This window comes from Puma concolor, chromosome A1 (assembly GCF_028749965.1).
Source record: "Puma concolor isolate L17-30 chromosome A1, mPumCon1.1.hap2, whole genome shotgun sequence".
NCBI lineage: Eukaryota > Metazoa > Chordata > Mammalia > Carnivora > Felidae > Puma > Puma concolor.
Genome location: NC_141667.1, coordinates 69758760 through 69786558, shown reverse-complemented (window position 1 = coordinate 69786558; position 27799 = coordinate 69758760). Strand labels below are relative to the sequence as shown.

The window sequence follows — 27799 nt, the reverse complement described above, 5'->3', positions numbered from 1 at the left end:
TGTACCCAGAGTCAACAATAATGAACTGTACATTTAAATTTTTAAGAGGGTAGATCTCATGTAAAGTGCTCTTTCCACAATAAAATTATTTTTAAAAAAGAAAATGACAAATAGATACATTTGGTTAACTTCCATATATATATAAAATACTCGGTGGTAATTTTAGATTTGTCAACACAAAAAGTTGTGAATTAAGAAGATTGCCTGAATTCTATCACTAACATGAATGTAGATTTTTAAAGGAGTTAAATATTTTCCATGTATAATAAATACACCCTTGTTACTGTATACTTTTCTGAATAGCCTTCACCAAGGTAAAAGTTATGCTGAAGATTTAATACAGTACCATTAAGAGTTTCAATTGTTTCTAAGATTCCAATTCACTTACATTTGCTTTTTAAAAAGGAATTATTGCTCTGTGCTAATGTTTTTTCAAAACCAAGTTAAAATGAATCAAAATATAGCATAAAAAGTTATTTTACAACTGAGACCTATATTTCATTTACCACTATCATTGCATAACCAGATTAAGAAAATAATTCTCAACAGAAGAATGAAAAGAAGAATGTCATATTTACTTTCTTTCATTCATAGACAACATTGAATGAAAAAATACTTGGGTCTCCCATCATATTATACACTGGAATAAATTATTACAAATTCTAAGTTAACAACATTATGACCTCCTAGCAAACTTAAGAGGCTAATTATAAGCCATATTGGAAATACGTTTTTCATGTATTACGAAAAGTTTGCACAGGACCTTGGCAGTAAGCAGAGATGGGAGATGATGGCAAAGTGAAGAGGTGGAGAAAGAGAACCAATGCAATTATCTTCAAATATTTGAAGGGCTTGCATGTGGGAAATGCAATAGACTTTTTTTTTCTTATTGCCTCCAGGAGGCAAAACCTAAACCAAAGTTAGAAAAATAGATTTCATTTTAATATAAGGATGAATTGTTTACAGTGTTTAAAAGTGGAATGACCTGCTTTGGTAGATAGGGAGTTCCAGATCACTGCTGACTTTTTTTTCTTTTCTTTTTAAATGTCTATTTATTTATTTTGAAAGAGAGAGAGAAAGTACGAGCAGGGAAGGGACAGAGAGAGACAGAATTACTTTTCTATGATATATTTGATTCTTTCATTCATTTTATGTTTCTTAGACAAGACACACTAAATCGGTGTCTGAAGGTTTCTCACAGAATACACCATTTTCAGGTGTTAATTTCACAACACATATTCCAGATAATCAAGGCTTGTTAAAAGCTTCTCATTTTATCATATGTTAACTAACATGAATTAAAAAAAAAAAAAAAACTATCATTTTAACACTCTGAAAACCAAAGTAGGAGCACAGAAGATGGTGTTTAAAATATACAGTACAACACAAAGCTATGTTTCCCTCTTTGTAAAATTATATATAAATCACCTGACATAAATAGCCTCCAATTGGATGCATAAAGGTCTGCAATAACAAGTAAGAGAGATATTTTCCTCTATGATTAGGACAGCATTTTAGCAGCTTGTTTAACAGCTAAATTTATAGGTTAGGTTTTCTGTAGGCTTAATAATACAGATTCCTACACTCCAGTTTTAGGATTTTTTGATTCAAAATTTTAGAACAAGTCCTAAGAATTCAGATTAGAAATAAAGACCACACATGACACAAAGTCTATGAAAATGCTTTTACACACAGTGCTGTAGGATAATGACTGTCAGAATTTCTCACAGCCGTCTTCTTCACATTCTTCAACATGCAAATGGATGATTTTTAAAATTTTTCATTCAGCAGGTCAACTAACCTACTTAGTTCAGCATAGTGAGGTAGTCAGTATGGACTCTGAAGCCAGACTGCCTGGGTTAAGTCCCAGATGTACGGTTTCCTAAATATATTTCCTTGGACAAATAAACTCTTCATGTTTCAGTTTTCTCATCTGTAAATTGAGGATTATATGAATATCTAAGTAGAGTCTCGTTGTAATGATTAATGAATTAGCCTAGAATAATACCTGACATATAGTAAGAGCTCAATAAATGTTAATTAACTATTATCATCCTTTATGACCCATCAAGGCCAAATGATTCCCAAAACTGGAATTTCAACAGGGATCAAGCAAAAATTCTGTGCATTTAAATAAATTAATTTTTATCACCTTCCCTCATGTTTTTCCAGCTCAAAACTGTCTCATCTAGAGACTATGCTGCCACTATATTGTACACCCAAAACAAACATAACACTATGTTAACTAAGTGGAATTAAAAACTTATAAGCAAACAAGCAAATAAATAAAATGGAGTCTCTGTTGCAAAAATTTGTGTTTCAGATAAGGATTAGTCAGGCACCTGAGCATATTCAGATCTGCCTACAGCACAACACCCATTGGGAGGCATAACTGAACTGCCATAACAAAAAACCGTGGACTGAGAGTCTTAAAGATGGGAAATTTATTTCTTTTCTAGCCAAATCCTTGGCTAGGATTTCCAAGATCAAGGTGCCAGCTGATTCTGTTTATGGTGAGGGCTCTTTTCCTGGGTTTTAGACGGCTGCTTTCTTACTGTGTCCTCCCATAGTAGAGAGAGTGAGCTCTCTGGTGTCTTTTCTTACAAGGACACAAATTCAAACATATCAGGCCCCACCATCATTATTTCATCTCCACATACAGTCACATTGTGGGCTATGGTTTCAAGATACGAATTTTGGGGGACACAGTTACGTCCACAGTGGCAAATGTTAAATGTACAATTGGTATTTATAAGCATACATAGAAATTTCTATTCAATCAACTAAAAGGCAGCACTTCAATCACTGGCCAGAGACCTCACTCTAGACTTATTACATGTCTGATTCTATGAAAAGCTTGTGTGACACAAAATCACAGAATGAAAATGGAACATGCTTAATAGTCATTCTTCTAGATTCTTTAAGTTCTGCTCCCATATCAGATGAGATCACCAGGAAATTATCTTCAAGGAAATTATTATTTTAGTGTCCTATAACATTGCCTTTATACAACTATGATTTGAGGTTTTTTCCTATTAAAGCCTTGATAACACGATTTGACTTATTAGTAAAAAGACTATTTATATATTATATATACCATTTAAAATATTTTTCACTGTCATTTATATCTTTATATATAAATAAAACAGCATCCCCAGGATATAAAGTGTACATAGTACTAAGTGTTAGGAAAAAAAATCCCTCCTCACTGATGTTTTCTCACTATAATATTAACAACTACATTAACAACCATAACAACTATTAACCTTTATTGAACCTTTCCTATGCACAATGTACTATGCCACGCATTTATATGTTTCTATATTTTTTTCTTATAAAAAGTGTTATGATATGAATAGTAGTCTTATCATAATTATCGAGTAATCATTCAGAAAAATTAAATAATTTGATGTAGGATTCCAAGATACAAATTATAGAATTAAAATACAAATCTGTGTGACTTCTGACCAGTTCTCTCACTCTAAACAAAAAATTTACTTACTTGAAAGATAAAAGTATGGGAAAAAATCATTTTCAATTAAATACAGCAACAGCTCCAGGTTCTTTAAGTCACTTTCCAAAAAAGACAAACCTATTTTCCCCAGTAATCATTTGACAATGCCTGCACAGATTATACTACTTTTGGAGCTTTTTCTTCTGTGGTCTTACAAAACTGGTGATCATTATCAATGATACAGGACAACCCAGACAAAATCATTTTCCTCATGTGGAAAAATCAATCAGTGATGCTGTAAGAATCAAGGTATAATGAATCACATCAACACAGTTTTTAAAACCTATCATTTGATGGTAAAAATAGTTGACTAGGCATTTGTACCATCATGTAAAGCAAAGGAACATATGGTAATGACTGATACAGGAAAGCCAAAAATCCTGTATGAACATGAGGAGGAGATCAAATGTTTATTTCCAGAGGGTGTACATTCTCTGGTTCTGACAAAGATGAAGAAAATTTTGGGTGCCTGGGTGGCTCAATCAGTTAAGCGTCTGACTTCAGCTCAGGTCATGACCTTGTGGTTTGTGGGTTCGAGCCCCACATTGGGACTCTGTGCTGACAGCATGGAGCCTGGAGCCTGCTTCGGATTCTGTGTCTGCCTCTCTCCCTGCCCCTCTCCCACTCAACCTCTGTCTCTCTCTGTCTCTCAAAAATGAATAAACGTTAAAAAAAAAGTTAAAAACAGAACTACCACACAATCCAATAATTGCAATGCTGGGTATTTACCCAAAAAATATAAAAACACTAATTCAAAGGGTTACATGCTATGTTTATAGCAGCATTATTTGCAATAGCCAAATTATGGAAGCAGCCAAATGTCCATCAATAGATGAATGGATAAAGAATATGTGGTATATATACATATTATTCCTATTCCGTCATAAGAAAGAATGAAATGTTACCATTTGCAATGACATGGATGGAGCTAGAGTGTATAATGCTAAGTGAAATAAGTCAGAGGAAGACAAATAGCATATGATTTTACTCATGTGGAATTTAAGAAACAAACAAACAAAAAAAAAAAAAAAACAAAAAAACGAGCAAAGGAAAAAGGGAGAGAGAGAAAAAAAAACCCACAAAACAGACTCTCAGTATAGAGATCAAACTGATGGTTACCAGAAGGGAGATTGTTGTGAGGGTGAATTAAATAGGTGATGGAGATTAAGGGGCACACTTGTGATAAGCACTGGGTGATGTATGGAATTGTTGAATCATTATATTATATACCTGAAACTAATAAAACACTATATTGTAAAAATATAAAATAAAATAAAATAAAATAAAATATAAAATACTTATTGCTATATGCAGATAGAGACATTTAAGAAGTGCTTCTCAACAAGTTGAGAAATAATTTACTTACAATTATCTGACATTTTTGAAGAGAAATAGTCCAAAAGACCTAAAATACTTGCTTCCTTCCATTTAGGTGGTTCTTCTGATTTATCCATGAGTAAAATGTCTTCTTGTGATCTTGTACAGACACAGAAACCAATAAAAGCAGTTTTTCGCAAATTAGAAGTGGCTGCATACAAGCAAATTTCTGCAAGAATTGTTGTGTATATGTAGATGACATTCCAGGCCCAGGAAACATCATCTACCTTGCAGCTTTCTTCCTAAAATGAGAAAATAGTTATTAGATAATCAAGATACGCTCTGTCATAATTAAAACTACATACTGTACTCATGGTAAGAAATATCTTCAAATTTTACAGAGCTGTTAAAGACCATCACCAACTAATATTTCTAAAATGTACTCAATTGAAAAACAGGTTTTCTGTGGGTAGATTGCATAAAATCTACTTCAAGGAATAAAAACTACAAATATCTAAAAAGTTTATAAAGAACAACTTTTCAATTTCCTTGGTAATCAATAGAATGTAAATTAATCCCCTGAGATAGCATTTTCCATATCATATTATAAAAGAATATATTTTTATATAAAGCTCAGTTCTTATGTGTGGCACTTTATACATTTTTCATAGGAAAGCAAGACAGTTATATCTTCTGGAGAGGAATTTGAACATCTTTTCTGAGATTATTAAAAGAAAGTTCATAGTCTATCACTCAGTAATTTATGAATCTATTCTGAAGAAATAGTCATAAACACAGATAAAGATTTTATTCATGAGATTTACCAGTTCAATATTGTTTGCAATTAACTGTGAATAATTAGAAACAAACTCACTGTTCAACAATGAAGAAATTGTTAAGTTATCTCATGCAGACTAAAATGTAAGTTTTAACAATATGTAATTACAATAAAAAGTGTTTTTTGTAATATACTTTAAATTTTCTAAAAAAGGAAACTAAACCATGTATGACTATATGTTCTCAAGTTTGTTAATACAATTTAAAGTTCCTCTCATGTAAGGAAGCCTGGGTGGCTCAGTCAGTTGAGTGTCTGACTCTTGATTTCGGCGCACGTCATGATCTCACAGTCATGAGATCAAGCCCAGTATTGGGTTCTGCACTGAGCGTGGAGTCTACTTGAGATTCTTTTTCTCTCCCCACTCTCTCGCCTCTCCCCCATGTTCAATCTCTCTCTCTCTCAAAATACATAAAAATTAAAAAAAATAAAGTCCCTCTCGTGTGTGTGTGTGTGTGTGTGTGTGTAATCTATTTCCGTACCTCTACATCTTTAACTATACCCATCTGTCTACCTATCCATAGTGGGATATATGGTAAATGTGCATTTACTTTTATATTTAATTAAAAATTTTGTTAAAAATTTATGCTCATTATAACCCCTAATATTATATTCAATTTAAATAGTGACAAAAATAAAATTTGTTTTTCTTCAGGTCTTTTAGCACACATAAATCAACAACATACTGTTACCTGATTTTGAACAGACATAATGCTTAAAAGAAAATCTCTCATTAATTCCATTAAAGCTTTCAAGCAGGCCATGTTTAATTTGGCAGCCTCCCCAAGGACCAGCAAAGCCAGTGTTGAATCCAACCTAGGAATTTGGTGAACAAAACAACAAAGACCTTAATTAAAATAATAATAAACAATTTTTTAATGAAGAGAGTAATTGGCCAGAGATAATGAGTATCCCAGGTTATCAGATACATTTACTTTTAATAAAGGCCAGTATTGGTTGACACTAGTCATGATTAAAGTCTATAGGAAAGAGCCACATTTTGAAAGATATTCACATTCAGAGGAGTGTTATGTCAAAACTCTGAGAGTAATAAATACTACAAAAGATCACATTTCTTCATAGATCCTGCATAACAAGCAATCAAGAGGTCTGATTCTAGAGTATCCCCCAAGTGTCATAATAGATTTTGATTTTTAACTTTTTACACCTGATTCCAAGAGGTGAATTTAAAAAGTGTTTTCCTCTAAAACAAAAAGAGAACAAATTTAAAAATGGTCTTCCTAAACACTCCAACAGTTCAGATTATTTGATTTTACAAAAAGTATAATTTCTCAAAATCTATATTTCAGTTTGATTAGAAGACTGTCAAGATTTATCTTTAAAATATTAAATAATAACTAAAAAGTCACACAACAATTTATTAGTTATAAATGTACATATACTTGATAGGTTCAGGAAATTATACATTTAGTGCTATTTTTACCCAATTGAAAAAGATATAGTTGGAAAGAGAACTGGTAAGAATGAAAATGTGAAATTGACTCTACCTAGAGCTGCATATTGTCTTGATTCCTAAGCCACTGATAAATTAAAGAGTTAGTATATTTTACAATTACATTTGAATTTCACAACTGTGATATTTCAGGCCAGTAAGTCAAGTTCATCATCATTATAAAAGGAAACACCTCTAATCGTGGGCGAAAAGACAATTCTTTATATTTGGATAGAGCTTTACAGATCTCAGTATGCTTTCACATAAATTATCTCACTCATTGAACCCCACTTTTTGATACATTCAAGATCTTTTTGAAAGCTTTTCTTTTAAATATTAGAAAATTGAGACATAAATAGATCTGGAGATTTACCCAAGTTCCTGTTTCAAGCTAGGTTAATGATAACTACAGTCTTCTTTCACTTATGGGTATTCCTCTACTGCTGTTCCAAACCATTATTTAAGTACACAGAAACTAGACATTGTGGTGATCATTTGACAACATACACAAACACTGAATCATTATGTTGTACACCTGACACTAATACAACATTATATGTCAATTTTTCCTCAATGAAAAATTTAACCTTAGTATGACAATGCTGCCTACCTAATATTGTCTGTTCCTTCTTTTCAGAACTAAACCTCAGTTTTGTTCAAGATGGCAAAATGCTCAGTTAACACTGCTCCTCAAAATGGAAATATTCTATAATCGTGATTGTGAATGCACAGGTGTATGTATTTGATCAAAAGCCATAGATCTGTATACATAAAATGTGTGAGTGTTACTGTATGTAAATTATATTTTAATAAATTTTGACTTAAAATATGAATCCCCACATTCTCTTGAAGCTTGGAATAGCCATAAATGTAGATTTAAGGCTAAATGAGATACAAATGGAAGTGTATTATGAAAGGCTTCCAGGTAAGCTATTATTTTTCTGCTGAAGAAAAAGATAGGGGCACCTGGGTAGCTCAGTCAGTTTGGGCATCTGACTTCAGCTCAGGTCATGATCTCACAGCTTATGGGTTCGAGCCCCGCATTGGGCTCTGTGCTGACAGCTCTGAGCCTGGAGCCTGCTTTGGATTCTGTGTCCCCCACTCTTCTGCCCCTCCCCTGCTCACACTCTGTCTCTCTCTCCTTCAAAAATAAATAAACATTAAAAATTTTTTAAAAGAAGAAGAAGAAGATTAAATTTAGATAGCAGGTGATTTTTTTTTTTTCTCCTTTGCTCATCCTTTCCCTCCTGCTTGGAATACATACATGACACCAGAAGGTTGAGCAGCTGTCTTGCAACAATGAGGATGAAAGTCCAATACAAACAATGGAAGAAAAGGAAGCTAGAAGGAGCTTGATTTTCTTAAGTATCTGCATATTAATGGTGTACTGCTTGTTATGTGCAGTAATTAAAGCTCTATTTAGTAATGCAATTGTAGTTAGGTTACTGTTAACATGCAGAAGAACTGAATCCTAACTGATAGACTCAACATGATGTTTACAAGCATGAACTTGGAGTCAGAAAAATTATAGATGGAATCTTTACCACTAATTAAGTATATGACATAGGGCAATTTGCATACTCTCCTTTAGTCTTAGGGAGGTATCTCCTCATCTATAACATAGATAGCAAAACCTACATTTCAGAGACTATTGTGAAATTTAAATAAAATACTCCATGTAAAATGGCCAGGTTCGAAATGCTGACCTAAATCGAATTACAAAAAGACTATTCCTTCAAAGTCAAAGGATATGAGTTTGATACCTTTTCTCTGTGAAGTCCTAGAGTGACTAAGGCCCAGATGCCCTCTGAGGTGAACGACCAGTGAGTCATTCTCAGAGTACTCCTCACCCCACTTCACAAAAAGGTCAAGCAAAGCATAATCACAGAGTTGACAAAATGTCTTTGTCCCTGAACATACCTCACAGTCCCAATATTTTGGTTTGTCTGCTCTCTTTGAAGTCTGGAAAATCATAACTAACCTAGGGCACTCACTAAAATATGGATGAAAAAAGATCCATCAGTGTCAGCCACCTATGGTAGAAAAATGCTTCAACACAAGCACACTATTTTCAATAAATGCTGATTGCAAAATTTTCTTTAAGTGAAAATGCCTCTGCCAAAAATGGGATAGAAACACCAATACTTACTTACAAATAGGGAGTTTGTTAAAAATCAAAACTGAAAATCAATGTACATTGAATTCAAGGTTGATTAGGTCAGAAATTTTGCCCTAGCTTCTTTATGAACTCACCAGGTCTCAATTATTAGTAGAATAACTTGGTTTTACAATGTTGTGAAATTAAACATGTATAAAGTAATTTATAAATATTATAGATTTCCCCCTAACTTTATAAATAAAGAAACTGATGCAGAGGTTTACTGGCTTGTCTAAAATAAGTTACTTGATTCATTTTACTTTTTAATTTTTTTCACTTTTTTTTACTGTTTTACTAATTTTTGACACAGAGAGAGACAGTATGAGTGGGAGATGGGCAAAGAGAGAGGGAGACACAGAATCCAAAGCGGGCTCCAGGCTCTGAGCTGTCAGCACAGAGCCCAACATGGGCCTCGAACTCGTGAACTGCAAGATCATGGCCGAGGTCGGATGCTTAACCGACTGAGCCACTCAGGCGCCCCAATTTTTTTTTTTCACTTTTAAAATTAATGTGAATCACTGTATACAGGGAAATAGTACCAGATCTGGCCTGAACTTCAGCTAGCCTTACTCCAGCCCAGCATCCCTTCTACACTAATATAGATCAGCTAAAATATAATAAACAAATATAGATAGGTAAATAGACCGATAGATGATAAATAAATCAGCTAAAATACAATAACAGGAGGCTTCGTAAAAAGCTACCTAGCTATTTACATACAACCTTATAAAAAGGTTAGGAACATCAGCATTCAAGACTGTTTTCCTAGATTCTCCTTACTCCTTTATATAGATTTCTTCAGTGATCAAACTGCACTTTTAAAAGATGGAACTAAAATGTCTCCAAGTCATGGGGTGCCTTGGAGGCTCAGTCAGTTGAGTGTCTGACTCTTGGTTTCAGCTCAGGTCATGATCTCATGGTTGGTGAGACTGAGACCCGCATCAGGCTCTGTACTGACAGGGAGGAGACTGCTGGAATTCTCCTTCTCTGTCTGCCCATCCTCCGCTCGCATGCTCTCTTTCTCTCTCTCTCAAAATAAACAAATAAACTTTTTAAAAAATAAAATGTCTCCAAGTCACGACCCTTACACAGGGCTCTTTCAACCTTTCAATAGATACCTAGGAAAACACTGACAACGTCAAAAATCCACATGACCCTAAAAATGAAAGACTAAGAGTTAAAGAAAAGTCACCAAGAGCAGCAACTTTATAGGGAATTTCCACAAACCATAAAATTGATGGAGCTGGATTAGGAATAGCAATAAGGAGTGCACACATGCTGCTTCATGAAACATAGCAGCCTTGGTTCCTCAAAGAAAGTTAAAAGGAATAAAAGGGGGAAAAAAGACATCTCTACCATCCACAGTGTTTGTCATAGTTCAGAAAAAGTAAAGCCAGTCCCTTACTTTGGGAGTACTGTTTTTTGGGTTTTTTTTTTTTTTTTAAAGGAGCCAGAGTATTATTTCTGTGCTTCATCAGCATTTCTCTATACTTACTCAGAGATGGAAATTTCTAGATGCCAAGAAGGGTAGAAAACCATGCTCGTGACAATATGTGTGTAGGAAAGAGGAGGGAATGTGTGTGGGGGTGGGGAGCAGGAGAGAGGAGGAACCCTATGCCAGGAACACTGGAGGGCGTTTTCTCCCCAAAGGGAAAACATCAAAGAGGAAGAGGAACACAGGAAGGTCCCTGATGATAGTGCACATTGAGCGTTGTAGCATCTAACATCTCTGCTATGGATCCTGTGAAGACAAACCTCTTCATTTAAAATAACAAGTTTTTGTAGATTTCTCCTAGATAATAAGGTAGGTAAAAATAGAAAAGAGAAGGGGATCCTACCTGAGACGGATGAAAAATATATTAAAGCAAGGGCTTAAAGAGAAATACTCAGAGAGGCTTAAAGTCCAAATACTCAGGATCACATCTCTGAAAATGATTTCTTAGAGGGACCAGAAGTTATTCTTATAAGACTCTTAAGTATCTTTAATAAAGCCAAGGTCCCCGCGTCAGGCTCTGGGCTGATGGCTCAGAGCCTGGAGCTTGTTTCCGATTCTGTGCCTCCCTCTCTCTCTGCCCCTCCCCCGTTCATGCTCTGTCTCTCTCTGTCCCAAAAATAAATAAACGTTGAAAAAAAAAATTTTAGAAAAAAAAAAAAAAGGGGGCGCCTGGGTGGCGCAGTCGGTTAAGCGTCCGACTTCAGCCAGGTCACGATCTCGCGGTCCGTGAGTTCGAGCCCCGCGTCAGGCTCTGGGCTGATGGCTCAGAGCCTGGAGCCTGTTTCCGATTCTGTGTCTCCCTCTCTCTCTGCCCCTCCCCCATTCATGCTCTGTCTCTCTCTGTCCCAAAAATAAATAAACGTTGAAAAAAAAAAATTTAGAAAAAAAAAAGCCAAGGAAGAAGAAAAGACCACGAAAAGCCTTGATACTGAGATGAAAGGTAATAGAGTAAGAAAGCAAGAGATTGCAAAGAAATTAAAATACAAATGTAAAATTCAAATCCATGATGAGGAGGCTAACTGTAAAAGTTGGTTGGAAGGAGAAAAGTTGGAAAATTCTTACATAATTTAGAGGAAGTCAACTGCATTTAAAGCTGGCAAATTGAGACCCAGAGTATCTAATTCCCACTGAAACAACCAAAGAAACTAAATCTACGGGGGAAATCTGTAGTACTACAGAAAGGAAAAAAAATAAAGGAACTTTAAAGATTTTAAAGTTATGAAGAAAATGGAATCCAGATGAAGGAAAACCTTTCCAATGCCAAGAAGCCAAAAATTAAATCTAAAATTTAGTGAGGCATATATGGGTTTTCCACCCTAACATAATGTATAATCTAAGCACAGACAGGCAGGAGCTGTGCATTGAGCATGTGAACAATGAATAATCAATGGAAGGCCTTCAAGATATATAGACCTGTCACCACAGCATTTGTGCAAAGCTTCACATAGCAGGACTTTTCTCTAAGTGAAGTGAAGGATTCGCCTTTACACCTTCAGAAGATGGCCAGGGAAATAAGAGAGGATGCCTTTTATATCCTGGCTACCCAATCACAAAGATGTTCCTAAAAGTTCTGGATTGAAAATAAAAAAGATAAAAGAAGCAGACTGGCTTTGAACATCTAATCACAGCTATAAGTTAGGAAATGGCATAGCAACATTTAGTGATTTAAAGTGAGAATTAGGAAAAAACAAAACAAAACTGTGAGCACAGAAGTCTATTTCCAGACAAAATGTATGTTCCACTTTTTAGGGGGAAATGAATGGTAACAAATGTTATAATCAGCCTAGAGTTGTATACAATCAAGGGCTCACCTAATGCAAGAGATATAACCTATGTTCCTACCTAGAATATACTCAAACCAACCAAATATTTATTTATTTAAATATTTATTTATTGGGGCGCCTGGGTGGTGCAGTCGGTTAAGCGTCCGACTTCAGCCAGGTCACAATCTCGCGGTCCGGGAGTTCGAGCCCCGCATCAGGCTCTGGGCTGATGGCTCAGAGCCTGGAGCCTGTTTCCGATTCTGTTGTCTCCCTCTCTCTCTGCTCCTCCCCCGTTCATGCTCTGTCTCTCTCTGTCCCAAAAATAAATAAACGTTGAAAAAAAAAAAATTAAAAGAAAAAAAAATATATTTATTTATTTATTTAAATATTATTTAACAGCTTAAGAAGGAGAAATTGTAGTGGTAAGTGGCTGATAGTAGGTGGGAAAAATAAAGTGTAATAAGTCAAAACAATATCATAAATATCACCTTAAAATTAAATATAGATATAAAACTCATTCTATAAGGAGGGACTAGAACATTTTAAAGAGTGACTTAGCCTTAATGTTATCAGAAACTCCAGATTATATTAACAGTCTAGGAAGGTAGGGTTAAAGTAAATAAATTCGTCTCAATCTTCACTGCAATGGAGAAGAGGGCAATCAGGATTTCATTCTTGGTTTTGACCATTTACGAAAACTAATTTGAAGAATGCATGTCTCTTGCCATTGTCTGATTTTTGATACTACTTAGAAAAGATGGACATGTAAATCTAGTCTTTAGCATGTCTGCTAAAAGAGTTCTTTCTCTTGCTTACAGAGCTTCATTCTCAGAGCTCCAGGATGACAGTGGGAAAGAATGAAGGGCTGGCGTGTTAGACAAGCCAGGAATGCAGCTTCACCAGAGAAGGCAAAGGCAGGTGGGTCACTGACTGTCAACCCCCTCCAGTCCTATCAGGCACATCATCTGTTTGGTTCATTGGTGGTGATTAATCCCAGCAGCAGGATCTTTCAGTCTTTGTTTTTGCTCTTCTTGTTTTTTTCTAATCATGGCAAGTTATAAGACCCTGATGCGACCCTGTGACCTAAAAGATGGTTGTTGTTAAATAATTTTAAGCCGGAGAGTGGTCTAATCCCATTTAGGTTGTAGCGCTGGCAGCAGAGTATGACAAATTATTGATGGGAAAACTTAAGGCAAAGAGACCAGTTAAAAAGCTACAAGAGTCATGAGACAATATGGGCCTAAACCAAGGTTGTGACAGAGCAGGTAGAGAGCAGAACAGTTCTGAAATGTAGCAGTTAGGGTGTCTAATTTGGTTAAGTTGAGGAGAGGACACGTGTCATGTATTAAGATCAAAATTCAGCGGGCAGGAGCCTCTCTAGGAAAAAAATAATTCCGATCTAAACTAGTAGGGCATCGGGGCGCCTGGGTGGCGCAGCCGGTTAAGCGTCCGACTTCAGCCAGGTCACGATCTCGCGGTCCGTGAGTTCGAGCCCCGCGTCGGGCTCTGGGCTGATGGCTCAGAGCCTGGAGCCTGTTTCCGATTCTGTGTCTCCCTCTCTCTCTGCCCCTCCCCCGTTCATGCTCTGTCTCTCTCTGTCCCAAAAATAAATAAACGTTGAAAAAAAAAATTAAAAAAAATAAAATAAAATAAAATAAATAAACTAGTAGGGTATGAAGTATTAGGGGAGAATCAAAGTATAAAAAAGTGTTCTCATTACTTATTTAAATCTCTTAAAACCTCTCTGAGATGGCTACTGTCTCTATTTATCTGTTAACCAGACTCTGTTCGTAGGGGTTAAATGACTCATTCAAAATTAGACAGGTAGCAAGAGACAGGATTAAAACTCAGGTCTTCTGATTTGAGGTTGAATGTTTTCTTACTGCACCATAACTTAGCAAAGCATAATTACACATATACCCTTGATGTATACTAAATGGTTAAACTTAGCCCAGAGGATCAAAGGATGAATTTAAAAATCCAGGATATGAATTTGAAGAGTGAGGACCTACACTGCCATCTCAGCTCATAAAGAAGGCAGAGGACTATCGACAAAAACTTCTTTGAATGGTTTGGGTCAGACTGTCCCATGAACATTATAATTGCTGGGGTTCAGGAGATAGGCAATGGGGATATCAGTGATCTCGACAGAAATAAAGGCCTTACAGCCTATACAAAGAAGTTGATTTTGTCTGATTCATTTCAATGCAAACACAAATACTATACCTCTGGAAAACACTTGCCCTATCTATATAATTTTAAATTGTCAAGCTTTTTTGGAATACATTCATGGAGTGCATTAAATCAGCTATTTTGCTTTGGGAGATATAATTTTATATGTTATACTGCTCCACTGAAATGCCATACTGCATTTCTCAGCAGTCTTCATTGGCTAATAATTCAATTATAAACACAATTCATTATTTTCATGTTAGATTAGAAAGCCTTTTGCACTGGCTTGAGCTATCTTCCCAGAGCAAATGGGGCAGTTTATAAAAGGCCAAACCGCAGGGTGGAGCATTGAGAGTATAAAGCATCATATAAAATTTAACCACATTAAATGGAAATCTGCCTTACAGCAAACTGCTTATCTGCAGTTCAGGGCAGCTCAACTTCCCAGATAAAGGCTGCTGCATGACAGCTAGGAGGGGTTCATGTAGTCTCTTTTTCTCTGCTTCTTCACCCTGTTTTATAATTTATTGTCTTTAGTGCATTTCTTCACCTTGTTTTTTTTTTCTTTTTTTTTTTTTCCCTGTCCCTTAGTGAGCAAAGAGGTTACTCTAATTCTGCGATGCCTTCCCTGAGTCTTTTCATGGATTCCAGGCCTGCTCTTTTTTAGGCTCAGCCGAAACCACTTGTGTCAATTTCTTTCCTTTTCTATTGTATGATCTTTATAAAGGGGGCTATAAGAAGCAAGGCAGGGATCTACAATGATGAATTATTTACTGATGGATAGCATCAGAAATGGGCAGATGAGAACCACTCACTTGTATGGGCACAAGAAATTTTTGCCACTATTAATCAAATTTCTTCTGATCATTCAGTTGAATGGTCTCCTTTCTGCATTTTAAATCCCTGAACATTGATTCATCATTATGGTGACTTTACTGATATGTGCGGCAAACAAAATTTTTCAGGTTACTCCTCTTAATAGTCACTTGGCATTAAATTTCAAGTGCGAAACCAAATTTATCTTCCACCAAGTGTCAAAATTCCAAGGCTACCTGGTCCAGCAAATCATGACAATGTCTTAATTTACTATCAAGGCCTGATGCCTCAATATTTGTATTTCATTCTAAATGCATTGTTCATTTTCTTAATTTTTTACATGTACCCAATCTTAGGAGTATGTAAGACAAACACTCAATTTTCCCTAGAAATGGAAGGCATTTCTGCTTTGATTTTGATAATTACATCACAGTTTGTTTTGTCTTATCTGGAATAATGACTTCTTGATAGCTTTGTAGGCTATTACATAAATAAATATTTTGTAAGAAGAAAAATTAATTCTTTAATATTTGCCATAATGAGTGTTATCATTACAACAGAAAATTTGACTAACAGAAGTTAATCAAACTGCTAACTAACTTAAAAATTAATCTTTTAGGGGCTCAGAGCCTAGAGCCTGCTTCAGATTCTCTCTCTCCCTCTCTCTCTGCCCCTCCCCCACATGTGCTCTGTGTCTCTCAAAAATAAATAAATATTAAAAAATTAAAAATTAATATTTTAATGTAAATGGATTATTGTTTACTAGAGTCATCACTTTAAAAAAAAACATTGAAACCTCTTTTAAAAAACCAGTAAACATAAGAAATAGAATCAAAATTATTTGCCAGTGTTTTTTAAAGCAGTTATCTTTTCCTTTTGATTTTAAGCAGTTACTATGTTTATCATTTTTTTCAATTTACCCCTCTGGTCATTCCTTATTATCTAAACACTGCCATCCCCGCCTTCACTTGATCTTCACCATGTCTTCCCAGAAAAGGAGAAGTCAGGACAAGCATCTTCAGTGACAAGATGCTTCAGAACAGTTATCTCCCTCATGCAGTCAGAACGAAGCGTGCTATACTGGGGCCCTAAAAATGTCATTCCAGTGACGAGTAAGTTTAATAAACATGGCCTTGCTTTCTCCATCTGTAAAGTAAGAATCGTTCTGTATGATCTCCAATGCCCCCAAATCTGTAAAATACTAAGTATAAAAAAATAACTACCAAGGTTCGTGGGTGACTCGGTCAGTTGAGTGTCTGACTCGCCATTTTGGCTTGGGACGTGATCTTGTAGTTTGTAGGTTCGGCCGGGTGGGACTCTGCACTGGCAGTGTGGAATATGCTTAGGATTCTCCCTCTCTCCCACTCTCTGCCCCTCCCCAACAAAATAAATTAATAAACTTAGGAAAAAACTATCTTAAAGACTGTTAAATAACAAAATGCAAGCAAGTAAATTTGAAGGTCTAATTGGCTTATTAAATGATTCATGAATCATGAAGCACCCCATCTAGCAAGTAGAGGGGAGCTTCAAGGAGTTAGAAGAGTTTTATAGAAGGAGGGTCATTATTAGCAAAAGAAAAAGATGGCATTCTAGGGAGAAAAGCAAAGTGTCTTATTATGCTGATTATCTCATGTTTTTAGGGGAATGGAGAGGGCCTAAGTAGCAGACTCATTGGTGCAGATTGAAAAATTCCTAGCTGACCTTTTTAAGACTACATTTCCAGGAGTAGCTAAAACTTCACTTAGATTATGTATTATGCACCAGTTTGGGAACTCAGTCTAAGTGCACCATTTGGGGCCCGTGGTGTGTTTGTTTGTTTAACAAGACAAATCATAAACAAATTAAATCGATGTTGATGCAGTACAGTAAAACTGAAAATTGGGTAAAGAAACAATTCCCTGACTTTAGAATTAGCTACTCTTAACTAGCCACTTCTATTATCTCAATATTTATTTAAACTTGCTTATTTGGTAATTATTAGAATACCATATTATGGTATAGAATACCATACTTATTTGGTAATTATTAGAGTCTTCCAAGAGCTAACGTAGTTCTAGCCCCTTTTGAAAACTAAAGTGTGTATTTGAATCCCTAACAATTTATTTCCTATAGTAAGAGTGGTCTGAAAAAAATCACCATGGCTTTCAGCATAACTTACTTTATACCAGTGAGAATCTCTAATTTTTGTTGTATTTATCAGCTCTATATTAATATATACTTATTGAATACTTACATTCTATTTACATTGTAATTTTCCTATTTAAAGATATTATCCTTAGGTTTAAAACATGAAGGAATCACAATCTTTGTTAACTGCAATACTGAATAGATTTCTCCCATTACAGGACAAAACAGAACAAGTTCTTGATGAAATGTCTTCTGCACTAGGCTATTTCTAGGAAATTAAACAAAATCTAAGCCATCCTCCAGAAATCTTTACTTGATCTAGGATCCCAGAAACTTCCAAATGAAACTAGGAAAACACCTTTCCTTCACAAGGAATCTTCCAGATTCTTATAATTTACATATACAAAGACCTTTGGTATAGAGCTGGAAGCCAGAGACATAAAAACAGGAACTAATTTTAAGAAAAATATATGACAATTGAATTTGCAACTTGTTACGGCATGACATTTATTATTATTATTATTATTATTATTATTATTATTATTATTATATTACTATTACTATTATTCCAATAGCAATGGAAGAGGAATTCAAAACTCTGTCCTCAAATATTGAAAAGGGAAATCTCTGATCACTTGTCTCAGAAATACTCCTTTAAAATTCTTCTTTCTTCCATTGAACCCATGTCCTCTTTGGTAGTAATTTACGACTTCTTTTTCCTTCTCAAATTAATATATGTACAGGAGGAAATTAACACTTATCAGTCAAGATTTATTTTTGTTATACTTTACAAGTAAGGCATAAAGTAACAGAATTTCAGTATATTTCCTCCAAGAATAATAAACTGTGCCTCACTGCTGTTGTTTAACAACTCAAAAAATAAAGGATGTTTTAAATGTGGGGACGCACTCTTTATCAATAACAAATTTCATTTGATAAAGATAAATTATGCAATGCATGCATGCAGATTAGCAAAAAAAATGAAAGATAGGAACAATTTATTGATGAAATGAACTAATACAAAATATATAAATTGCCCTAGCATTTTGGAATAGAGATCATAAATTTTTTTCATAGTCAACTAAGGTGTGATTAACATTTAAGTACAAAGGCTATTTAACATTTAAACACAAAGGTTTCTCCATGAATTACTTTGGATTTATAGAATCCCTCTTACCAGCATTTCTTTTGAAGTTGCATTTTATGAAAGATGAGATGTTCGAGCACCTTATTCAACCGAGGACTATTCTTCTGAACACATGACCAGGCAGCCACACAGTGCCAGAGCAGGTGGTTAACTTCGTGTCCTCCCTGATTAACTGGCAAATGTTCCTAGAATTAAAATATAAAAATATATCTGGAAAAGAGTTATTTGACTTGAATAAACATGAAAATATACAAATGAAAACGCATTACTTTCTTAAACTTCATGTTACACGATACAGAGCAATTTACTAAAGTACAGTTTTATAAGTACATACAGTATGGAGAAGGAAAAATAATTTTCCCTCTACCCTTCCAGGTTCCTGGATGAGACCTCCCCACCCCTGTTAATAAAAAGATTCACATGAGAAAACCAAACATAAATTTAAGAATGTGTATACATCCTGTACCCACGGGAGACACCCAGGAATCCCCTCAAAATGGCCCAAGTCACCACTTCATATAACATCTCTAGCTAAAGACATAAAGGGGGGAGGGGCAGCTATGGAAGGTTAACAGGAAAAGTACAGTAAACAAGGGTAAGGTTGATATGCAGATTTGTCACTGCCTCTCCTCTGATAAGAGTTTCTATATATCTAGAGTCATCCTTGTCTTCCTGGTGCAGAGAGGGAGACACCTTACAAATGGAGATTTCTCTTAAAATGTAAATATCTCTTACAAAAAGAGTAACTTTTACTCAGTTTTCATAGCTTCTCCTGTGTCTGCAATTTCTTAAAAATAACCAGCCTAAAATTATCCTTATGCTAAAGAAGCATATTTGGGGGCAATGAATTTTGTTTCCCTTCAATTGTTAACCTGAACCTAATGTCTTAATTGATTTTCACATGGGTCCCTTGTGTTCAGTGACATCAGTTTTACACTACGACAGAAATCCCATAATCTCTAAGGGACAATAATTAGACAAAACTGTGCTTCTTAGACCCTATATAATTTAGTTCTCCCTGACACCCGAGGAGAAGAGGACAGGAGAAAGTCTGAACAACGTTCAAACAACAAATCAGGTTTTAAAATGTGGATTTCCACTAAGGGCCAAATATATGTGCCTGGTTAGACATGGTCAATGTCTGCTTAGTAACTATTTTAAAAGCCTACAAATTCAGGGGGGAAAAATGGGCTCTTACCTGTTAGTTTTTTCTTAAAGTGCTTCCTAACAGTTTCATAGATTAATTGGTCTACTAGAGTAACTGGTACAAAGAAACCTGATTTTATTGTTAGACGTGATAAAATAGCACTCTCATTGAATTTTCGCCAACAATACTGTTTCAAATACACATCTTGTGATGTGTACACAATATCACGTGATATTTCATTCTTTAATGTATGCCCCAAAGAAACACTTAAAAAGCCTCCAAAATGCTTTATAACTCTCATTTATTATACAAACAGTAATAAATCTACAATTGAAAGGTAACTTTCATGTTAAGTACTCTTAAGTTGAAAGGCCAGAAGTTCATACACAAATTTTAAATGAAGATATTTTGAGTTTCTGGTAAACTGTTTAGTTAAGTCCCATAGATATGTATTGATCTACTTTTATGTTGAGAACTCGGATGCTGGCGGTAAAAGTCATGAGTAAGATAAAGCTTCTACATAAGGCTACTGACTGTGGGGAACAACAATTCAGAAAAGCAAATGAAAACAAGCCAATGTTTAGAATATTAGAATACTCCATGAAAAGCTTTATTTTAAAGTAATATAAGACATAAGACTGAGATGTACTGACTTCAGTAAATGCACACAGTTTATCCAAGTAACTCAGTTTTCTGCCTTGCAGGAGAGCCTACCCCAAAATGGAAAAATCTTATAAATGAAATTCTTTTCTCAAACTGCTCTGTCTCAGCCCGGATGCCTGACAGCCCTCCTGTTGCAAACTTATTCCGAATAAATATGTAAGTAGCTATGTGAAACCTGTGAATGGCTTGACTAATTAACGGTCAATATTTTGTGTTTTTTTAAAATCATGTACACCGCATACTTCCATAGACTATTCAGTTAAGTCAAAAATTATTGGTAACAAACTTATGCACTTATCACCAGAGACAATTCCCAAATGTCAAGATTAGACAATGAGCAAGATTTACACTTTATTTTCAATTTTCTATGATACCATTTTCACTCATCCCTGAGAAAGAAAAAGCAGCCTCTGATGTCCAGAGCTGATTTGACAACAATATTCTTACAAGCTAGTCTGACGCTCACAGCCTGGTCATTTTGTTTTATTGCTAGATATAAACTCACAGAATATCAACCTCAGACAATATTATTCTGAGACCACGCTAAATAAATTTAAAAAAGAAAAAGACTTGGTAAATTTTTTCTAAGCACAGACAAAACTCACTGTACCACTCACAAAATACCCAATCACACATTTGCCCCTACTTTCTGACAGCATCAAATCTGCTTCTTTAGACCTTCCGCCAAATCACCCAAAGTCCAAATTCTATAGTAGGTTCAATGTAACACCTTCCTATTGGCATATCCCCTAATTCCTTGGTTATGTGTTCTCTGCAACAAATAAGGAACCCACTTAGCTTAATTGCAGGTGTCCCTGGTGGTCTTTGGCATAAGGGCATCCACATCACCAAGAGCAACTAAACCTGCCACACCCATGAATTCTCCAGATTAGTGAGGCTTATCACTTATTCTCATGCATTTTATATAGTTCAAGCATTTGCATGGAAATCTTGCTAAAGTTTCATCCTTGCTCTTTTTCAAAAGAAGAAATATATTTTCCAAACTTGAATGAATTGATATAATGATGATGATGAAGTGATTTAATACAATTACCATGTACATTATCAGTGCGGTAGGACAAGAGGGAGAAATGCTCTTGAAGGTATGAGGTAGTGTAGAGTTCTCTACCTTTACACTAAATCAGTCCTATTCAAGGTGTGGCTGGCAGATAAGTGCCATCTGCAAATGGTTAACTACAGTACAGAAATAAAGAATACATATTTAGAAACATTTATAACAATCTGACAGTTAATTTTAAATATTTTCAGTCTAATAAAAAAATTAATGTTCCTCTTTTTATATCTTTTTTGTTTCATTTTCAGTAATTCATTATTAATGTAGTTTACAAAATTATCAGTCTGTGATAGTTTGGAATTTTTTTTTTAAGTTGAGAGGGCCCTTTTTTTTTAACACAGATTGTATGAGAAACACTGAGCAGTGCATTAAATGACTCCCAGAGAACTTTTTCTTTTTACCCCCTTCCCTACCTCCCTCCTTCCTCTCTTCCTTCTTTCCTTTATTTTCTTGGCTTTATGACTCCTTCCTATAGTTCTTTTGTCTCTTCCATAGTCTAAAGCTGGGCAACTGGACCATGTTGGTTTGCAAACTGGACCCTGTACCCAGAGATCCAGCTGAGATTAAAGGAAGAGATGGGCTGCTCTCTCAAGGCTGCATACTTAAAAATGGTTCCAGCTGTGGGAACAGTGAGCAGAACATAGATTCCAAGGACAGGGAAGGGGGTGAGGAGCCTCAGATTGCCCAGGGCCAGCTCGTGGGTCTACCAGTGGCCATATCCTCTTGATTATGTCCTCCAATAAGCTATCGGTTGCAGCTGTACAATACCTATTTTGAGAAGCTCACTCACAAAAGTGCTGTTAATCTACTGTTGGCTGAAATTTCAGATAACCACATCAGCTTGAATTTTATGCAAATTTGGTACACAAGCTCTGAATGTCTGACCAGGCTCTCTTTTATAACAGAAATGAGCTTTGAAGGATAGGCTGTATTGTGGCTGGTTAAGAGATAGCTTTTGGAGTTTCATCCTTGCTTTCCGTCATTTGGTGCATGGTTGACATTGCCATTAAAGGACCTCTCAACACAAATGTCCTACTTCAATAATAGGACATGAATCATAAGATAATGCTCCTAATTTTAAAGAATCTGTGTCTCAATCTAACCCATTTCCTAGTAACCATGTACGGTTACACTATAGCACAAAATGTCCCAAATTTGATAGTGCCTTTGGCTTGCTAGTACATTAAAGGATGAGATTGCTAACCACATGTGAATGTAAATGCTGTGTGCTTCCTAGTTTTTAGAAAACGATTTGTACTTTAGGATAGCTACAACTATTTAGTAAAGGGTCTACTGCATTTCGGTTGCGTTTTAATCTACCATCTCCAAAACACTATGTTGTTATTATCATGTGACAATTGTACTCAGCAAATTCGGCTCTGCTAGTGAGCAAAAGACAGAGAACTCAATCCTGTGTTCTGGCTCTGCATGCCACAGAGCTAGTTAAAGTGCACCATTTGTCAAAGTCAATGGGAACCTTGCGTCTGAATCAGCTTAAAAGGACATTAAAAGGAGAAATGGGCTCTAGAAGCAGGGAGGGGAAATTTCCTATTGTTATATAGTGTATATAATACACTTCTATACTCTTATATAGTGTATATAATGTGTATATCCTACAGAATTCTTTATTTTTCAGCAGTGTTATAGTAGTACTTGGAAAACAAATTAAATATGCTTTTTCTCCAATGCTCATAAACATATTAAAAACAAAATATGTTGCAGGGACCAAAATATGGTGGCATGGACCTTTCAGCATTATTGGAAGATGAGGGCTGTCTCTTATGGTGTGCCAATAACAAAGAAGGGAGAGGGTCGAATACAGATGTATTGTTTATATTCCCTTTTCCTCTCCGTTTCCCAGGTCTTCTCGCAGTAGGTGAGAGAGATGGGTATTGAATGGCTAAGGACTCAACTGAACTGGAGGGGCTGACTTAGACAAAGCTACGCTGAAGACACTGGGCTGAAACTGGGGAGCAATGTTCAAACGTGCAATCAAGCACTGAATCAGTTAGCTGAACCAGAAGTTGTAGTAGCACTGTGGCTACACTACCTTTTCTATTCTTTTTTTTTTTTTTTTAATTTTTTTTTCAACGTTTATTTATTTTTGGGACAGAGAGAGACAGAGCATGAACGGGGGAGGGGCAGAGAGAGAGGGAGACACAGAACCGGAAACAGGCTCCAGGCTCTGAGCCATCCGCCCAGAGCCTGACGCGGGGCTCGAACTCACGGACCGCGAGATCGTGACCTGGCTGAAATCGGACGCTTTAACCGACTGCGCCACCCAGGCGCCCCTACCTTTTCTATTCTTTATATGGTGTGGCACTGGGAGGGGGTAAAAGGAGGGAATAAATCTGACAGGCTAAAAGCTGTTCTAATGCCCTCACAGAATCACAGTTATAGAGCTGAGATAGAACACAGAAAAGATTGAAACAAAGCTCTTTGTTCTCTGTTGAAAAAGGAACAAAGACTTAGTGACTTGTCCCACTCTCAGCAGTTAACATTCTTTTCATGTGTTAACACCTTGCTCCTTCCAGCTCAGTCAAAGCTGTACCAGTGGTAAGCTTCCATTTCCTTGTGGCATTTGTGCACCAAGAGTGGCAAGAACGGATAGGTTCTTAAAGAGAAGCAGAATCAACATTGAAGGTTGCCTCTTCATAACCAGAACACTCATATTGTCAAGATTTCACAATATCTTATTTTTTTAAGCAAAAACACTCAAATCACTCCATTAAGCACAACTAACCACATTGTAAAACAATTATTTAATCAGCATAATCATGCCCTTAGATGAAAATTATTGTATTTAACTGCCTAAATTAAAGTGAGTTCCTAAATACAATGTTCAGTGATCATTGTTTACATTTTCATGGCACTCACTAATTTACAAGGCACATCTTCACAACTCCATAGATTAGAGTGAATATGATGATGATGGTGGTGGTGGTGATGGTGTTGATGGTGATGATGTCTTGTTTAAAGATAAGCATTTGGGGGTTTAGAGAGCCCAACAGACCTCGTCCGAATCAGTCAGTTGCTAGCAGGTCTTAACTCTTCATGATCAGTGTTCTTACAGTTGTTCCATATCTTACATTATATATTTATTGTTAAAACATTTTTAAACTTAAAAACAAGATCCCTTTTGTTCATGAAGTAATTGGTGTTCATTAGTAATTATAACCAAAAGGTTCAAATTACTTAGCATATGTCACTCTATGTCAATGATGGAGCAACACTAAAGCTAGAATGATGACATAGATGTGGTTAAATATGTTTCCTTTAATACTTATATTTGACTTGATTTTAGAAAGGGCCCAATGGGTGGCTCAGCTGGATGAGCGTCCTACTCTGGATTTTGGCCCAGGTCATGATGTCTCAGTTCATGAGTTCAAGCCCCATATATGGCCCATGCTGGCAGTGTGGAGCCTGCTTGGGATTCTCTCTCTCTCTCTCTCTCTCTCTCTTTCTCTCTCTCTCTCCCCCTTCCCAGCTTGCTCTCTCTCTCTTAAAGTAAATACATAAACTTTAAACACACACACACACACACACACACACACACACACACACACACACATTTAGAAAGGGCCGAAGGGAGGGGCACCTGGGTGACTCAGTCAGTTTAGTGTCTGACATTTGATTTCAGCTCAGGTCATGATTTCACGGTTCCTGAGATCGAGTACCACATCAGCCTCTGCACTGACAGTGGGAAGCCTGCTTGGAAGTCTCTTTCTCCCTCTGTCTCTGCCCCTCCTGTGTGAGCATGTACCTGCACACGGACACACACACACACATACACACTCTAAATAAATAAACAAACAAACTTTACTCTCTTAAGAAACAAAAACAAATACAAACAAACAAAAATTTAGAAAAGGCCCAAGGGAAGCATGGGAAAATTGTAAGGCAACTATTTGAAAAAATAGTCTTTCTCAAAAATTTTTAGTGGTTTCAACTTCTCTTATGTTAAACATATTTTTTCCTTTTTAAGAAATTATTAGAAAAACAAATTTTCTGTTTGTAAACTATGAAATAATAAGTCTATACAACAAAAAATAAAATAACAAAAGAATCAAGGTTTTAAAGTGTTCACTGCTTTCTTTTGGAGTATATGTGAGAAAAGGAAATATATTATGAGCCCCAGAGATTGAAGTTTGTCTTCTGACGTACATCAGCCTATAACATATATGAACAAATTATATGGTTCACTGTAGTTCTGTTGGCATAATACATAGTTTATTAGAGACCAAGCAATTATATGATTGGGATAGTTTTCTCTAATGTTAATCACTAATGTCCGAGTTAGAAATTAAAAGAAAATTTTTCATATTTTCATATTTTCATAGGAATTATTTTATTTCCTCAATTTTGAACCATTTAAAAACATTTCAATTGATTTAAATAGCACTTTAAATGTTATTACATATGAATTATGGCAGCATAAAATACTACAAATGCTCTCATTAATAGCCTGTACTTTATGTGCTTTCCTTTTAATGTAAATGTAGTATCTTAAAATCCTCATTATAAGTTAATCTAAATTGGGGTGCAATTTCCAATTAAATTGCTGAGATGGAATCTATAAGGAAAAAGGCATTATGACACTACTCTATTTAAAGTAGTGGTGCTGCATATTGATGCCTAATAATCTTATTAACTACATTTCCCCTGTCCAGGAAATGTGCATATGGTTTAGTGTTTTTGCTGTTCATTCCTCTCCCCGGCCCCACCTCCAGCTAAACTCATCTTCTGCAATGTTACTGTATTGGCACACACAATTATTTCATCATATGCTATCTGATTCATTACACACTAGGATATACTCACCATATCCGAATCTATGTTCTTATAGCTTTTCTTGTTTTCGACAGGGTTAAAAATTGATCCAGAAGGGAGTTCTCTTTTACATATTATTTCCATGGTTTTCAGAATGAATTGCATATTTGACAAGATGTTTGGATACTTGTAATATGACCCTCCAGAGAAAGAAAGTGCTATTGTAAGAAAAATAATTTGTGATAATTATGTCATTAATATCTTGCATTATGTTTCATTTTGTTTCAGTTACTAAAATATAATGAAACTTAAGTATGTAGATGATGAAACTGCTATCCATTTCCGAATCTCTTCAAGATTTCTAATGTTATGTATGACCCCTGGTGGTATAATAGAAAACTGCAAGGTAAATAATTAATACATAACAGTTTACAATTCAGAACAGCAATTGGTATAATGGTTGAACACCTAATTAAGTACAGTTACTGTACAACAATGCTTTGAAATTTCCAGGTGAAAATAAATACATTTATAACATATACTCTATTCATAATGGATACTTTGAAACTGTAATCCTACAAAGAAACCAAGTCATTGCTTTTAACCCTACATTCTCCAGTTTTATTTCTTTTCAAGATGTTATTGTTGTTGATTTCTTAGAAAATATATTTTAAATACGGCAACAATTACTATCATTTAACATAACACTATGTTGGTATTTAACAGAACCATATTTATGCTGTTCTTTTTATAAACTTCTGGACAATTTTTGAGTTTCAATCTACTGAGAGTGGAAAAATTAGTAATAACTACTCTTCTACTGGGTGGCTACATAAATAGGAAGCAGTTCCTAATGGCCCCAGGTAGAAATAATTCTATTGTTGAAGACAAAGATGTAGCATATGTAAGGCTCTACTTAACAGTATTTGAGAGCAGGGCAAAATCTGGGGCTTTTATCCTTATATGGAACAAAGATGTTGGTTTTCTCAGGATATATCTACAAGAACAAGCTAATGTGATAAATTGAGGTTTTATGCAAATGATTTTTCAAAATTTATTTGCCACCATCATCTGATTATTTGTTGAGTCACTATGCTGAACACAGTGAGGAGCTGAAAGAGGATTTATAATGTATGAAGAAATCAAAACAAGTGGCACTCTAGCCAGGAATTCTTGCTCTGCTAGTCTACAATCTTACTTTGGTTTTATGCCCTGTCCAAATTGGTAGTAGTGGTGCATACTGGTCACTGTCCAAAGCACTTCCACCATTACCTTCTATTCCCTCCTCCATGACTTTTTCCACAAATATCCCCTTTCTTGTATCTCGAGTCTCTTAATCTCTTACCC

General features: G+C 35.5%; 1 protein-coding gene across 4 annotated transcripts in view; it reads right to left on the bottom strand.

The window, feature by feature from the left end:
- Positions 1 to 27799, bottom strand: part of TMEM232 (transmembrane protein 232) — a 215870-nt gene that overhangs the window by 150421 nt on the left and 37650 nt on the right. For all 4 annotated transcript variants that reach the window (XM_086684934.1, XM_086684990.1, XM_086685049.1 and 1 more), the window contains 4 exons: positions 26504 to 26670; positions 18828 to 18982; positions 6359 to 6482; positions 4881 to 5133 (listed from right to left, as the gene is read on the bottom strand). In XM_086684934.1, the coding sequence (XP_086541060.1) occupies positions 4881 to 5133; positions 6359 to 6482; positions 18828 to 18982; positions 26504 to 26670 (699 nt within the window). The remainder of the gene's footprint in view (positions 1 to 4880; positions 5134 to 6358; positions 6483 to 18827; positions 18983 to 26503; positions 26671 to 27799) is intronic.